The 16,996-nt window shown below is 43.1% G+C and overlaps 1 protein-coding gene across 1 annotated transcript in view; it reads right to left on the bottom strand.

Annotated features, from left to right (window-relative positions):
- Positions 1-3,982: 3,982 nt before the first annotated feature.
- Positions 3,983-16,996, bottom strand: part of faf1 (Fas (TNFRSF6) associated factor 1) — an 81,851-nt gene continuing 68,837 nt past the window's right edge. Inside the window, exons 18-19 of the mRNA XM_046300831.1 lie at positions 11,988-12,203; positions 3,983-4,828 (exon numbers count right to left, since the gene is read on the bottom strand). Of these exons, the coding sequence (XP_046156787.1) occupies positions 4,745-4,828; positions 11,988-12,203 (300 nt within the window). The 3' untranslated portion in view covers positions 3,983-4,744. The remainder of the gene's footprint in view (positions 4,829-11,987; positions 12,204-16,996) is intronic.

Below are 16,996 nucleotides of genomic sequence, written 5' to 3'. Positions count from 1 at the left end.
TTCTGGATTCCTTATTTTTACAACCATGATGTCAACTCTGGGCCAAAACAGGTAGCTCTGTAACTGGACGTGCAGCAAGCTCCTTACATTTAAAATCATAATCTTACCTATTTGTAAGTCGCTCTGGATAAGAGCGTCTGCTAAATGACTTAAATGTAAATGTATTTAAACAAGTCAGAGTTGTGGGAGTTTAAAATGGGAAAGCATGAGGGAAATTTGTCACTGACAGTTATTTGTTTCGGCCAGGGTATCATCTACGTATAATCCTGGATAATTCAAATGAGGATTTAAATGCTGTGAGCAGTATGTTACTGACATGGTGTGTCATGTCAGGTTGTGAAGGGGACCGACTGACACATGCTCTGCTCGGTCTCACCAGGCACACACACAGCAGCCTGGGGAAGTCTGACTGAATGAACACATTAAACATTCAAATTCCTTGCGTGAGAACCAAGAAAGAGGTGGGTATGTTGCAGAGGGATGAATTCGCCTCAAGGATGGAGAGATTCTTTCCTCTCCACTTAAAGAGGTCATATGAACACAATCTGACAAGAAGATTATGAATTTCTAGATTTTCTTATTTGCTCACCACCTGTCTTAACCAATGACCCAATGAATGTCAGACTCCTGCTCTGAAACACACTGCATGAGCTCCTGTTCCAACTTAATGACTGACCCTCCACCCAAAGAATAAATAAGAATGCCAGAAATAACTAAATCTATTCTGGTCATTTCATTAGAGGCATGCATTGAGAGCACTAATCCTGATTCCCAAAACCTGCCTCTTTGATAAAAGGAAAAGTCCTCAGTGAACAGGAGGGCTCTACTGTTGGGCCCACTGTGCCGGCTCAAACGTTGCTTTTTGCTGTTAAAAGAAGGCCATTTCAGATGGAGAGATAAGCTTATAAGCTTGTCGTGGAAGTGATATTTTTTTTTGCCTTTGTGGCAGATAATACCAAGAGATGTCTGGAAAATATTGCTCTAAACCAATAAAATAATGCAAATTACTTTTTTTAACGAAAAGCAAGCTAGTCTCTACCATGATACATGACATGACCAAAAGTATATGGACACCTACTTGTCGAACATCTCATTCCAAAATCATGGCCATTAATATGGAGTTAGTCCCCCCTTTGCTGATATAACAGCCTCCACTCTTTCCTCTAGATGTTGGAACATTGCTGCAGACCCTTGGTTCCATTCAGCCACAAGAGCATTCGTGAGGTCAGGCACTGATGTTGGGCGATTAAGCCTGGCTCACAGTCAGCATTCCAATCCATCTCAAAGGAGGTCAGGGCTCTGGGAAGTCCTTCCACATCAATCTCGACAAACCATTTCTGTATGGACCTCACTTTGTGCAAGGTGGTATTGTCATGCTGAAACAGGAAAGGGACTTCCAAAACTGTTGCCACAAAGTTGGAAGCACAGAAACGTCTAGAATGTTCACTGGAACTAAGGGGCCTAGCCCGAACCATGAAAAACAGCCCCAGACCATTATTCTTCCTCTAATAAACTTTAGTTGCCACAGAAAAACACGTTTCCACTGCTTCAGAGTCCAATTGCGGTGAGCTTAACACCACTCCAGCCGACGCCTGGCATTGCGCATGGTGATCTTAGGCTTGTGTGCGGCTGCTCGGTCATGGAAACCCATTTCATGAAGCTCCCGACGAACAGTTCTTGTGCTGACTTTGCTTCCAGGGGCACTTTGGAACTTGGTAGTGACTGTTGCAACTGAGGACAGACTATTTTTACCTGCTACACGCTTCATCACTCGGCGGTCCCATTCTTTGAGCTTGTGTGGCCTACCACTTCGTGGCTGAGCCATTGTTGCGCCTAGACCTTTCCACCTCACAATAACAGCACTTACAGTTGTTGATCAGGACAGCTCTAGCAGGGAAGAAATTGAACCAAAGGACTTGTTGGAATTGTGGCATCCTATGATGATGCCAAGTAGAAAGTCACTGGGCAAGGACATTCTACTGTCAATGTTTGTCTATGGAGATTGCATGGCTATGTGCTTTTATACACCGCTCAGCAACGGGTGTGGCTGAAATAGCCAAATCCACTAATTTGAAGGGGTACCCACATACTTTTGTATATATAGTGTATGTAGACTTCCTGACTGATGTCTTGAGATGTGAATATATTGACGCAACATCATTTCCCTTCCTCATGACGCCATCTATTTTGTGAAGTGTACCAGTCCCTCCAGCAGCAAAGCACCTCCACAACATGATGCTGCCACCCCCGTGCTTCACGGTTGAGATAGTGTTCTTCGGCTTGCAAGCCTCCCCCTTTTTGATCCAAACATAACGATGGTCATTATGGCCAAACAGTTATATTTTTGTGTCATCAGACCAGACCAGACATTTCTCCCAAAATTTCCAGATTTTTCCCCATGTGCAGTTGCAAACCGTAGTCTGGCTTTTTTAATGGTGGTTTTGGAGCAGTGGCTTCTTCCTTGCGGAGCGACCTTTCGGGTTATGTCGATATAGGATTTGTTTTACTGTGGATATAGATACTTCTGTACCCATTTCCTCCAGCATCTTCACAAGGTCCTTTGCTGTTGTTCTGGGATTGATTTGCACTTTTCACACCGAAGTACGTTAATCTCTAGGAGACTGAACACGTCTTCTTCCTGAGCAGTATGACAGCTGCGTGGTCCCATGGTGTTTATACATGCGTACTATTGTTTGTACAGATGAACATGGTACCTTCAGGCATTTGGAAATTGCTCCCAAGGATGAACCAAACTTGGAGGTCCACAATTTTCTTTCTGAGGTCTTGGCTGATTTATTGCGATTTTCCCATGATGTCAAGCAGAGGCACTGAGTTTGAAGGTAGGCCTTGAAATACATCTACAGGTACACCTCCAATTGACTCAAATTATGTCAATTAGCCTATCAGTTGCTTCTAAAGCCATGACATAATTTTCTGAGTTTTTTCCAAGCTGTTTAAAGGCACAGTCAACTTAGTGTATGTAAACTTCTGACCCACTAATACTGTGACAGTGTACTATAAAAGTGAAATCATCTAAACAATTGTTGGAAAAATTACTTGTGTCATGAACACGGTAGAAGTCCTGACTGACTTGCCAAAACTAGTTTGTCAACAAGAAATGTGTGGAGTGGTTAAAAAAACTAGTTTTAATGACTCCAACCTAAGTGTATGGAAACTTCGACTTAAACTTTAACTGCTGTTCCTATTAAGTCCACATACGTTTGTATGTATAGTGTATATTGTTACTGAATAGCAAATACTGCTGCATGATCATACACTGATACCCATCACTAGTTACATTTTTTATATTAGATAATATAACTGATTGTCCATCAGGAATTCAGTCACTCAGTACACTGAAGTTCATCCAAACGTATTGCTTTTAGAAATGTCTCAAATGTCTAAAGCAAACTCAGGCTGCATATCGACATGTAGTCTTCACAGCTACTCCAGAGAGCCCATCGCTGACCAGATGTGGTGTATTTTCCCCATGCCTGGCTTGACAGGAAGCTTACCATGTTAGCTAATGGAGTTCAGCATGCTGACGTACACACTTCAGAGTCAAACACAAAAACTCATTTTCAGATCCTTCATACAAGGACAGCCCATAGCCTGCTGGCCAAATAGACAATAAATGGTTTAAATAATATAATAGCTTTAATGTTTTGTAGAAAGTTTGCTGAGGTCTCAATGACAGAAACCCAGAAATAATGACTCAGAAGGTGAAAAGGAATAAACCAAATTTAAATAAAACCTAATAGCCACTTAAAATACTAAATGTTCCAAGTCAGATTAACAAAATTAATAGCCTACCCATCTCTCCACTACAGCTCAAAACACTCACGGTCAAATCTGTATTAACGATACCACTTAAATTAGGGGGGGGAATAAAAAATAATCACAAAAGGCCACAATAATACAAAATTCATATGACATGTATGTGTGTGTGCGCGTTTCAAGAGAGTGCTGGCTCAGACGGATGCATGTTCATATATATTTTATATAATGTATATCAAACTAAAACTAATACAGCATCAAACTTAAAAAGGATCAAGAAAAATAAAGTAGTAACAGTTGGTTGTGGAGCATTTTGAAATTAAAACCAGATTGGGCAGAGCAGGAGGGGTGCAGATCAGGAACATTGAGCCTCTCTGGCTGCGGGTGGGAAGGGGGCAGGAGGGGGTCCATCCCTGGTTGGGTGCATGGAGGGGCAGGTGGGAGCAATGGGGGTACGGCCAACTGCAGGTGGAGATTAGATAGTCCAGCGTTCTCCAGGAAATGTCTCCTTGTTTATTTTATTCAAACAAAACATGACTTAAAAGCAGCCGTACTGTAGTGGGAAGTCCTTGTCCGTGATGCTGTTCTTCTACTCAAAAGTTTCTTATTAATATCCTTTATCATACTGTAAGTGTGGACAGAGAAAACCATGACACTGCAATTAAGTGAGGGGCGAGAGTGTTTGGCTGTGTGCTTGTAGTAGCTTCTTTGTGCATACGTGTACACTAGGCATTCATGTACGATGCACAGGCCGAGAGCAGAGATGCTTACGCATGTGTGTGTGTGTGTGTGTGTGGGGGGGGGGGGGGGGGGTTTGTGAGTGTGAATAGTGTACTGTATATGTTGTGTATGTTTGAGAGTTCACCTCCATGTGAGAGGGTGGTCTGTCTCTGTAGACCCACTAAAACCATGCTAGAACTCTTCACTACTCTTCCAGCCAGTCCCACCACCACATGGCCAGGCTGTCCTACTCTTTAGCTTCCAGGAACAGGGTCTCCTGCGGGAAAAGCTTGGCCTCCAGTAAAGACGAGGCTGGGTCTAGCTGGGTGATCTGCAGAGAAAGAGAACAAGAGAAGCATGAGAAGAGGACACATTCATACAGGACACATGACAGTCATTACACACGTCCTTGTTCTAGCTCCAGTTGGAAGTGGCATTTAACCACATGTGCCTGGTAAAAAGTACAAACTATCAACTAGTCCAATTCTTCATCTTTTTATCATTGAACACTTTTCTGTGTACCTTGGGACATGTACACAAATGTGAACGTACCAAAGTACACCATGCAAACAGACGTACTGAAAAGGTGTTAACTTGGCCTCTGCTTGGGGTATGTCTCTAAGCTACATCATCAAGTGGAAAAGCCGTTGACGGTGAGACAGTAATCTGATCATCTCTGTCTTGGTGGCCAGCATTGCGTTTCCCCAGAGAGATTGATCATTTCTGTTTTCTACGGCTTCCATCCAAACTAAACAGCTGTGGTTTCTACAAGGACCTGCCTTGAACGATGTGTGTTACGACCTTAAACTAGTAACATTTACCTACTGAATGAATGACCAAACAAAAAGACGTAAGGTAGATGCTAATATTAAAAAAGACATACAGTATCAATAAGTGTCAAAATATTCATCATTCAAATCCAGGTTGAGGGCATCGGCAGAGCAAGATGGTAATAATGCATTGCCACCCATAATGCAGCCAATTTCGTCAGCCATGTTGACACACGGGTAACCTATGCTGTTTAACATGAGACAACCCAGCCTGCTAGCTTATGAGGGTTAATCACCGGGAGTCTCCTGTTACATAGGCCCCCGTCATCCCCTTCCCCACACCTGGGCCCTCTGTCTACTGTGACGTGGGGGCCAGGCCAGGGCTTATCTGTTGCCTGTGGTGACAGCCTCTGATTAGACCTCCTGTTATGATCACTGGGGTGGTAATTAACTAGCAGGCATCAGACAACCAGCGCAAGAAGGTCCGAGTTCACCTCACACTGATGAGACCATCCTCACAACGACATTAGGTGGAGAAACACTGCTGGATGATGTGAAAGCTGGAAGACCTTTGAGGCTGAAATCAAGTTAAACACCCACCTCAACTCCCCTTTCACCATGGAGTCAGAGACTGCCCTGTAACTATCCTGACAGATCGCTCTCTCAACCTCTGCTCTGGCTGGGGAAGTAATCCCTGCAGTTGTCAGTTGTCCTGCCCGGTTCACCGTTGAATTTGGATGTATTGTGCCTGTTATGCCGCCAACAGGCTGATCCTACTCCCTGATATGACATGTTCCTCTGTTCTACCACAAACATATGGTAATAAACTAATCTTCCCTCAATATAAATAAAGAGTAGTCTTTCCTAATGAGTCATATTTCCAATGATCATTGAGTCATCAAAACCTAACCTTCAATAGAGCTACATAATTTCAACGGTGTGATGCCGGGAGGAGCAAGAATTCATCAGCAAACACAGCTATTCCCAGAGGAAAAGGGAAATGTCACACCAATGGAGGCTCTTTGACATCACGTTCTCATACTCATTTCTCCTGTCATTAGTGCTCCTCGCTCCCCAGCATGACCTGAGCTCATAAGGCAGCACAGGGAGGGGTGTCACATCAACCTACGACAACCTCGACAACGCACCGCAGCCAGGGGAAAGCAAGATGGTGTGCTGCTAAAAGATTACATCCCAACGGGTGAACTGAACACCTTTTCCCCCCACCTTTTGCTCAGTATTTCACAAATGCCAGCTATGCTAATGAACCTGACAGGCTGTTATGACACCACAGCATCAGGTATGAGTAAATTAGGGTTTAGGGAGGAGCAGGTGCGGCTGTGTGTGTTGACAGGGGGGGGGGGGAGCATCTGACTAAAAAAAAAGTAGAGAAACAAGATGCCACACTGACACAGGAGACAAGCGCCATCAGTGATTGTTTACATTGTTATCCAATTAAGAGACCATAAGCATTGAGGCATCTGTCAACAAACAAAGCTGTTGTTTTTCTCTCCACTCTGCGTCGCGATACCCTCTATATTTTCACTGTCTGGCTCTCCCTATATCCGATGAATTCTCTTCTCCCCTGACTGACACATACAGCAGCCGGGCAGAGCCTGACACAAACATACACAGGCCTACATTATTCATGATATGGCCAACAAAGCAATCTTATCAACGAACAGCTCTATGATAAAGGCAATACACAAGCATTTAAACTGTACTGTAGGACTTGTAATTACATTTTAGTGTAGTAGATAAACCAACTAGATGTCTGGCACACAACATGAAAGTCTAGCATCAGTCTGTGGAGGGCCATTTGAAGTGTTTTGAAGGTTGCGGTTTAATCCGTAGCAGCGGTGTTTTCTCAAGTGCTTGACAATGTTGGTGGATAATCATCTAACTCGATCACACGCTCATCCTGACAGGCTCACAGTGGCCAAACAAACGGAGCAAAACAAGATGCCACCTTCCTTGAGAGACCCACTACTACTGCCAAAATAGTCTAATTCCTCTGAAGATGTCATATAAAACAGTTTTCCATCAAATTAAAACTAATGGCAAATGTTGGTCTAAAACAGGCTCATTCACGTACACTACTTATGCAAGTTACCCAAGGACTTTGGAGGTTTCAGTGTGAACATCAATGTGGGTTGTATCAAGAAAATAACGCACAAGAAATGTTATGCCTACCCTCGGATGTCCCACTCAGTAGAATTTCTAGATTTTATTTGAGAGAATGTTGGGTCTTTACCTTTAATCTCTAGTAAAGGACTAGTAGGAACATTTCTTTATATCCGTTTGAGGATCTGCCATCACATCTCACAAAATAATGGATTAACTCCATGTCATTGTCTTTGGTGTTATGATTATCGTGCTTAACATAATTAACACTTAAGTTGAAGTAAAAATAAATATTGCAAATCACTTCATTAGTATGAATAAAACATTTGATAACTTGAGACGAGTGAAAAAATAAACACCCGTCTCAAGATGTCAGTTTCTAACAATCAAACGTGCAGCTGAAATAACATTTTTTTATGAAGCCATTTAGGTTCTATGTTAATTCAAACCATATAACTTGTCTGTTTTAAAAACTTGTGTTGTCAAGTGTTTATTTGGCCAATTACAAAAGCAGTGGGAGATCATTATGTGCTTCCAGGAACGATGACAACACGTAGAGCCAGGGCGTGAACAACACACTTCAAAGTGGGCCGCCGCACGGCCTGGAGAGAAGGAGGGTGAAAAGGGGGGCTGCAGTTCCCCAGGGGAACAGGCCCTGAGCTTTTAACTTCTCTGGAACAGGGAAGCAATCTGCTCTCAGAAGTCCGCTTATATGCCGTCTAGAGCGGAGCCAACACAAACACCAGTCCCACACACACACACAATGCATAAAGTGTGAGACTGAGTACAGTATGCATGTACAGAACTATGGGGAGCTGGTAGCCTAGCGGTTAAGAGCTTTGACTCAGCAACCGAAAGGTCGCTGGTTCAAATCCCCAAGCAGACTAGCTGAAAAATCTGTTGATGTGTCCTTGAGCAAGGCACTAAACCCTAATTGCGCCTGTATGTCGCTCTGGATAAGAGCGACTGGAATCAGAGCTATAACCTACATGGAGCTATATCCCACATGCAGTCATACATGTGGGAGAGGATATTGTGGAAATACTTTTGGGGAAGGAGTAGGAATTTTGGGACTAAATCAACAAACTGCAATTGTTCTTCCTTGAAATGAACCAAGTTGTGCAGATGTGATGTCTAGTTCAGTTGGACACGAGGATCATTTCATAGCACTGTTTATTTTTCCTAAATCTAGAGTTTTGTCTAAATCATTCTACACATTGGTACTGTTCAAACATTTAATTTTCAGAAACCTGGAACAACAATTAGGGTAAGGTTAAACTCAGCACAAAGTACAGTATCACAACGTGAAGAAAAATATCCTGTGAAGAATGTTTGGGGTCTAAAACCTAGACTAGCTAAGTTAACCGACGACTGGAACTACTAAGTAACTAGACCACATACACAGTACAGTTCTGGTGAGTGTGAAGAAACATGTTGACGCCAAGAGCAAAACATGAAACTTCCTCCAATAACTAACAAGCAGTCAAAGAAACAAAAGTATAAAGTCAGCGATGCATTTGATTTTATTTCTGTTTCATCATCTTCCACTTAATTGCTTTCTTATTGCTGGCAATTATCTTGAGTTGTCATGCAGGGGAAGGAGAGAAGAAGTTTAAACATTTGCGGTGTATTACAAATGCAATAGTGGTACATCGGCTAATCCGAGCAGAGCAACAGTGGAAGCGTCTGGAGGAGATTGAGGCTCCTTTTAATTAGAGAGGAGAGCTGCAGGATTAGACGGACTGGGCACTGTTCAGATGCACAAACACTCTGGCACACACTGCTTGGTGATGTCCACAATGGCACCCTGTTTTCTATGTAGGGCCCACAGGGTAGTGCACTACTTTTGACCAGGGCCCACAGGGTAGTGCACCATATAGAGAACAGGGTACCATTTTGGACATACCCATAAACTCTGCTCTCTTTCTCCTGTCCTCTGCACCACATCTCTACTAGAACTTCATTGGAGATGAAGACATTTTTATCTTGGCCTAAAACACATCGATTTTAAAGCGTATTTAAGAAGATGTGAATAAGGCATGGATATGCTTGAATAGATGAAGGCATGTGTGCCCACCTGAGTGTGTGAGCATTTGTATGTGCGCCAATGTTTGTGTACTGTATGAGTCTAGTGTGCGCATGTGTATAAGTGTGTGCGCGTGTGGTGAGTTAGCTAGAGTGAAGTGTTTGTACCCCCATGTTCCCTACAGACCTGGATGGCAGGCTGTCTGGGCAGGCCTGCACACACACACACTTCCCTTGATTAATGGAAATCCCATTTTGTTTCCACCACTCCAATTAAGCAGGGAGTTAAAATGGTGCTCATTAGCTACCTGCCACAGCACAGAGCAGAGCGTGGCCAACAGCTCTAATTACTGGGAGGAGAACTCCAGTCGGTGCGGCGCCGTGCACCGTGGATGCAGAGGAACCAACCGAGGAGAATACTGTTGACTGTATCCTAAGTAGCCAGCGCTCTTCTGTGTATACGTACTGGCTAATTAATATTCAACACATTATAAATGCACTTGTGGATAGAAGTCACACACACTCACGCAAGCACACGAAAAAACACATTTCTCATTAGCCCACCATGGCTTTTAATTATACAGAAATCCTCTAACTATCTGAACAGTCACACTCTCCGGACTCTAGGGATTGAGATGAGCAACAAACTGGAGCCACATGCAGGGGTGAGCCAATTATGACTGTGGACTTCTCCTGCAGAGATGTTACATTACAGGCTGCTGTGTTGATCACTGCTTAGTACCTGTAGTTAGCCAGCCAAAGGTACTGAGCAAATAAAGATAAACATACTGTAGAGTTAAATAATGGTCATTAATTACACTTTGGTTCCACCTTGTTAAAAGTAGGGATGTGTTCAAGACGATTCGATACAAGAACGATACGTTTTAGTTAAATGATTTGGTGCGATTAGAGAACAAATCGATACGATTCGGTTCAACGCAATCCGATGCACTAACATTTGTTGTTGCTGTTCGAGCTCATGACCTAGGCCTCTGAGCTTGATCCGTCTGAGCTGACTTCTGTGTTTGGTGTGTAAATGATTGTACACAGAGTATACCAAATATTAGGAACACCTTCCTAATATTGAGTTGCGCACAACCCCCCCCACCCCTTTTTGCTCACATAACAGCCTCAATTTGTTGGGGTATGACTCTAGAAGGTGTCAAAACATTTCCACATGTCAACTCCAATGCCTCCCACAGTTGTGTCATGTTGGTTGATGTCCTTTGAGTGGTATATTCTTGATACATATGGGAAACAGAGCTTGAAAAACCCAGCAGCGCTGCAGTTCTTGACACAAACCGGTGAGCCTGGCACCTACTACCATACCCGTCCAAAAGCACTTCAATCTTTTGTTTTGCCCATTGACCCTCTCAATGGCACATGTACACAATCCATGTCTCAAAGCCTAAAAAATGTCTTCCCCCTTCATCTACACTGATAGAAGTGGATTTAACAGGTGACATCTATAAGAGATCATAGCTTTCATCTGGATTCACCTTGTCAGTCTAAGTCATGGACAGAACAGGTGTTAATGTTTTGTATAATCCGTGTAGGTCTATGGCATATGGACTATGTAGGCACCCGAGTTAAGCCATAATAGCGTTGGGCCAGTAACCAATAGGTCGCTGGTTTGAATCCCCGAGCCGACTAGGTGAAAAAAAAGAGCCTCCAGGGTCGCAGTCAATGGCTGATCCCTGGCCCCACTCTCCGAGGGTGTCTCAGGGAGAGTGGGATATGCAAAAAAAAATAACATGACTAATTCACACTTGTATAATACACTAATGTGTGAAATAGGACAAATGTAAGCACTCACCTAATAATAACAATTCCTAGGGAGACCAGGCTTCTACCACCCCACTACCACTATCAGATTAGGGGTGTTTAATGGAGCCTGTTTTTTGTCTCCAGTATCTTACTTTTATTCCCGTAAAACACTTTTTTCAACAGCACATAGATAACCTATGTAATTTACTCGGTTGTTACTCAACTAAAAAAGCCTAATATCACGCAAGCCATTTAAGCATGTGAATGCTGAAGGTGCTGCGCAGATGAGCAAGATCAGGAACAGACCGCATACCTCGCGTTGGTCAGTGCGCGAAGCTGGGCACAGAGCTCAGTTTGACTAGGCTACTGACATTGCCTGGAGTTGTTCTGTATGCAAAATGACTTGTAGATCAATGACTCAACACAGTTAAGCCTACATGTAGTTCCACACTAAACGAGAGGATGCATCAGTTGTCACAATAGGAGTTATTTTTTTGGAAGTTAGAAAGAACATAAAATAAAATATTTTCTGATCGCCGCATGCTACATTTCAATCGGTTTGTGGCTCGATGCACTTGTATCTTAAATATTTGTATTGGGGACCGATACGTATTGGTGAATCGCTACATTCCTAATATGAACACACTGTGGTGCCGTGTGGCTCAGTTTGTAGAGCATGGCGCTTACAATGCCAGGGTTATGGGAAAGATTCCCACCGGGAGACCAGTACGGAAAATGTATGAAAATGTATGCATTCCACTACTATAAGTCGCTTTGGATAAGACTAAAAATGTAAATACTCACGTTTCTGCGGGGGAAGGTGGTGAGCAGTTTGAAGTCATCCCAGGGGTAGCCCTTGGAGGCCACAAAGTCAAAGAGGACCTGCAACTTGGTGCTGCCCAGGAAGCGCCGCACCAGAAACTCACCACTGGGAGTTCGTATACGCAGCTTGCTAATTGGCTCTCCTCCCTCCTCCGCCGGCTCTGGCGGCAGGGCATGTTCCAATGAGAGACGGATGGCCTGAACAAAGGGGAGGGACAAATCGATCATAAAGTTAGGTAGGGAAGGGGGTGATTATTCACAGTTGGACAATGACTTAAGTGTGATTAATTTGCTTACAATGACATAGATTCACTTTGTTTCATGGAACAAACTGTGGTAGAAAGGGAAACTTTAAAACGACTATTTATGAGGTAACATATAAATTACACTGAATCCACAAGGCATCAAATCCTCTGGCCTCTTCTTCCAAAACGTGTAGGCTAGTCGGTGCGTCTCATTAATAAAGACATGCAGAACAACGCTAACTCGTGCCGGGGTAGATTAGATAACTGCCCAGAACAAATAGGATCGCCTCATCAACAGCAGGGAAATTAATCAGGTCTCCAGTGTCACAGAGCAGGACCTGCTGCTCCCACGGGGCTCTTTCCCTCCAGCTTGTTGTTCCTGTTTTGACAGAGGGTAGCATATGCTGTGACAACACACAGCAGCTTTATTTACCAACCATAATGCAATTATATTTCATAAAAGTGTACAACAGTAGCTCATTAGCAGCTCCAGGCTTCGAGTGGGAGCGTGCCAGAGGCACTCCCCAGGTACATGCCTGGTAAAGGGCCCCCCAGCAGCACACTGAACTGTGGCGTCTGTAAAGCCACAGAGCACACGCCTCACTTAAGGCCTGCATCTCACAAAGAACACACAGGAGCATAACCACTCAACGCAAAAAACAACCACCACCACAGGAGGGGTGGGAGGGGGAAGTGTGCGCACCTGACAGGAGCACCATGAGGCCACTGGTACCAGTAAATAATGACATCACCACTCCCCCCCTGCCTCTCATCCTTTCATCTCCCTCTCCACACAAAGACAAAATCACAGAAAGCATTTCCCCTTGTACTCATGGGTCTACTGAGCGGTTTGTTACCCTGACGGGGCATTGTGACGGGTGGTGCAGGGCAGACAGCCGGAGACGTGAGGCAGACTTGAGGTCTGGTCTGTGGGTACAGACAGTGTGTAGTCCCGGGCGGCTGAGTGGGTGGGTGTTTGGCTGGGCTCCAGGTGTGGGACACCATGCTGCCTTGTTTACTCACACACAATGTCAGAGAAATTAGGCATTGGAGCAGCCAGGGATAAGCAGCACAACTCTGAATGGTTGGGACAGCTGTTGTCCTTCCTCCACACACTATACAGACACACTGGCTCCGCTTATTATCTCCCAACCTTCTACCTGATGACCGACAACAGTAGTAGTGGGTGATCGAGCGAAACAATCTGGAACTAGGTCTGTGGTTAGAACTCGAGCCTTGTTTAAATACAGTTGAAGTCAGAAGTTTGCATACACCTTGGCCAAATACATTTAAACACTGTTTTTCACAATTCCTGACATTTAATCCTAGTACAAATTCAGTCTTAGGTCAGTTAGGATCACCACTTCATTTTAAGAATGTAAATTGTCAGAATAATAGTAGAGAGAATTATTTATTTCAGCTTTTATTTCTTTCATCACATTTCCAGTGGGTCAGAAGTTTACATACACTCAATTAGTATTTGGTAGCATTTCCTTTAAATTGTTTAATTTGGGTCAAACATTTTGGGTAGCCTTCCACAAGCTTCCCACAATAAGTTTGGTGAATTTTGGCCCAATCCTACTGACAGAGCTGGTGTAACTGAGGTTTGTAGGCCTCCTTGCTCGCACACACTTTTTCAGTTCTGCCCACACATTTTCTATAGGATTGAGGTCAGGGCTTTGTGATGGCCACTCCAATACCTTGACTTTGTTGTCCTTAAGCCATTTTGCCACAACTTTGGAAGTATGCTTATAGCCTATGTCCATGTGGAAGACCCATTTGCGACCAAGCTTCGACTTCCTGACTGATGTCTTGAGATGTTGCTTCAATATATCCATATAACTTTCCTACCTCATGATGCCATCTATTTTGTGAAGCGCACCAGTCCCTCTTGCAGCAAAGTACCCCCACAACATGATGCAGCAACCCCCGTGCTTCACGGTTGAGATGGGGTTCTTTAGCTTGCAAGCATCCCCCTTTTTCCTCCAAACATAACAATGGCCATTATGGCCAAACAGTTATATTTTTGTTTCATCAGTCCAGAGGAAATTTTTCCAAAAAGTACAAACCGTAGTCTGGCTTTTTTAATGGCAGATTTGGAGCAGTGGCTTCTCCTTGACGAGCGGCCTTTCAGGTTATGTCGATATAGGACTCATTTTACTGTGGATATAGATACTTTTGTACCCGTTTCCTCCAGCATCTTAACAAGGTCATTTGCTGTTGTTCTGGGATTGATTTGCACTTTTTGCACCAAAGAACGTTCATCTCTAGGAGACAGAACGCGTCTCATTCCTGAGCGGTATGACAGCTGCGTGGTCCCATGGTGTTTATACTTGCGTACTATTGTTTGTACAGATGAACATGGTACCTTCAGGCATTTGGAAATGGCTCCCAAGGATGAACCAGACTTGTGGAAGTGTACAATTGTTTTTCAATTGTCTGAGGATTTCTTGCGATTTTCCCATGATGTCAAGCAAAGAGGCACTGAGTGTGAAGGTAGGCCTTGAAATACATCCACAGATACACCTCCAATTGACTCAAATTATGTCAATTAGCCTATCAGAAGCTTCTAAAGCCATGACATAATTTTCTGGAATTTTCCAAGCTGTTTCAAGGCACAGTCAACTTAGTGTATATGTAAACTTCTGACCCACGGGAATTGTGATACAGTGAAGTATACTTGAAATAATCTGTCTGTAAACAATTGTTGGAAAAATGACTTGTGTCATACAAAGTAGATGTCCTAACCGACTTGCCAAAACTATAGTTTGTTATCAAGAAATGTGTGGAGTGGTTGAAAAACTCCAACCTAAGGAGTCCTCCAGACTTCAATTGTACATCTGAGGTTCCAGTGCCAGTTACGGTTGTGTGATGAGTCATTAAGTTCAGATATAGGTACAAAATGAATGTCAAATACTTGATGTATATCTAGAAGTAATCTATGAAGATGTACCACCTGTGAAAGCCTGTCATACACAATAATGGCATACACACAAAGAACTCCCTTTACCTCATCCCTACACATGATTATGGTTGTGGAATGAACCTGGTCTTCCTCCAGGTTGTTTGTGTCACTCTCCTGTTGTGGGGAGTGTCCTTTAGGCTTCATTACTGAATCCAACAGTGTGTCTCAGTCTCCACTCTCATCATTAAATACTAGGGTTGGAAACTTTCCAGTAAATTTCCAGTAAACATTTTCTTGAATATTTTCCATGGGAAGTTAAGCCCAGGAATTTTGCTTCAATTCATCAAAAAAGTAAGCTTATAACAGTGAACCTTTTTTTGTGGGATACACACAAGGCAATTCTAGGTCTTGTGGAATATTTTTGTTAAAATGTCCCCAATTCAATGGAATTGCAACCCTCCGCATGCAGTGCATCCTTCCATCACATGTACAGCTAATTCAAGATCTTGCACACTAATGAGTAGCTTCTGGTAAGTTTTGATTACAATACTGGGTGGGGTGAATATATTTTATATGACAAATTATTTATTGTTAACTAGTAAATAGTAGCCTACAGCAAAGTGTGTTTAAATCATTTCTAACTTGTTAACAGTTTCTGCTACCATTTGGGGTTTAGCTTGCTTAACCTGTAGTGACGCCCAGCCTGTGAACGGGACCGTTATAATCATCTGACACTAATTAGCATAACGCAACTGACATAAATCTTCCTAGAAAATCTTCCTATTCATGAAAATCACAAGTGAAATACATTGGAACACAGCTTAGCCTTTTGTTAATCACCCTTTCATCTCAGATTTTCAAAATATGCTTTACAGCCAACGCTAGACAAGCATTTGTGTAAGTTTATCATAGCATTATGCCTTGCTAGCAGCAGGCAAACTTGTCATGGAAATCAGAAAAGCAATCAAATTAAATCGTTTACCTTTAATGAACTTCGGATGTTTTCACTCACGAGACTCCCAGGTAGACAGCCAAAGTTAATTTTTTCCCAAAAGATTATTTTTGTAGGCGAAATAGCTCTGTTTGTTCTTCACGTTTGGCTGAAAAATCGCCCGGAAATTGCGGTCACCACAACACCGAAAAATATTCCATATTAGCTCCATAATATCGACAGAAACTTGGCAAACGTTGTTTAGAATCCATCCTCAAGGTGTTTTTCTAATATCTATTTGATAATATATCGTCGGGACAATTCCTTTTTCTCTAGGACCGATTGGAATAATGGCTACCTCTGCACTTTACGCGAGAATCTCTCTCGGAGCCACCATGTGACCACTTACGCAATGTGCCCCCATACGGCTATTCTTCAACAGAAATGTGTAAAACTAAGTCACAATGCTCTAGACACCATGGGGAATACGTAGAAAGCGTAAGCTCATTGATTGTACATTCACATCCATATAGGGAGTCATTGGAACGCAGCGCTTTCAAAACCTGGGGCACTTCCGGATTGGATTTTTCACAGGCTTTCGCCTGCAACATCAGTTCTGTTATACTCACAGACAATATCTTTACAGTTTTGGAAATGTTAGTGTTTTCTATCCAAATCTGTCAATTATATGCATATTCTAGCATCATTTCCTGAAAAAATATCAATTTTAAACCGGGAATGGTTTTTTCCCAAAAATGAAAATACTGCCCCCTAACACCAAGAGGATAAGGCTGCGAACTGAGGAGTGTTCACCTCTGAATATTCCCCAAAATGTGAAACCCTACTAAAAACACACCACATGCCCTCCTGCCTGCCTCACACTTGACCAGGCAGACACACAACCAGACAG

This window comes from Oncorhynchus gorbuscha, linkage group LG15, assembly GCF_021184085.1.
Source record: "Oncorhynchus gorbuscha isolate QuinsamMale2020 ecotype Even-year linkage group LG15, OgorEven_v1.0, whole genome shotgun sequence".
Classification (NCBI taxonomy): Eukaryota; Metazoa; Chordata; class Actinopteri; order Salmoniformes; family Salmonidae; genus Oncorhynchus; species Oncorhynchus gorbuscha.
Note: the sequence above shows the minus strand (reverse complement) of the source record. Positions and strands in the feature narration are given on the sequence as shown.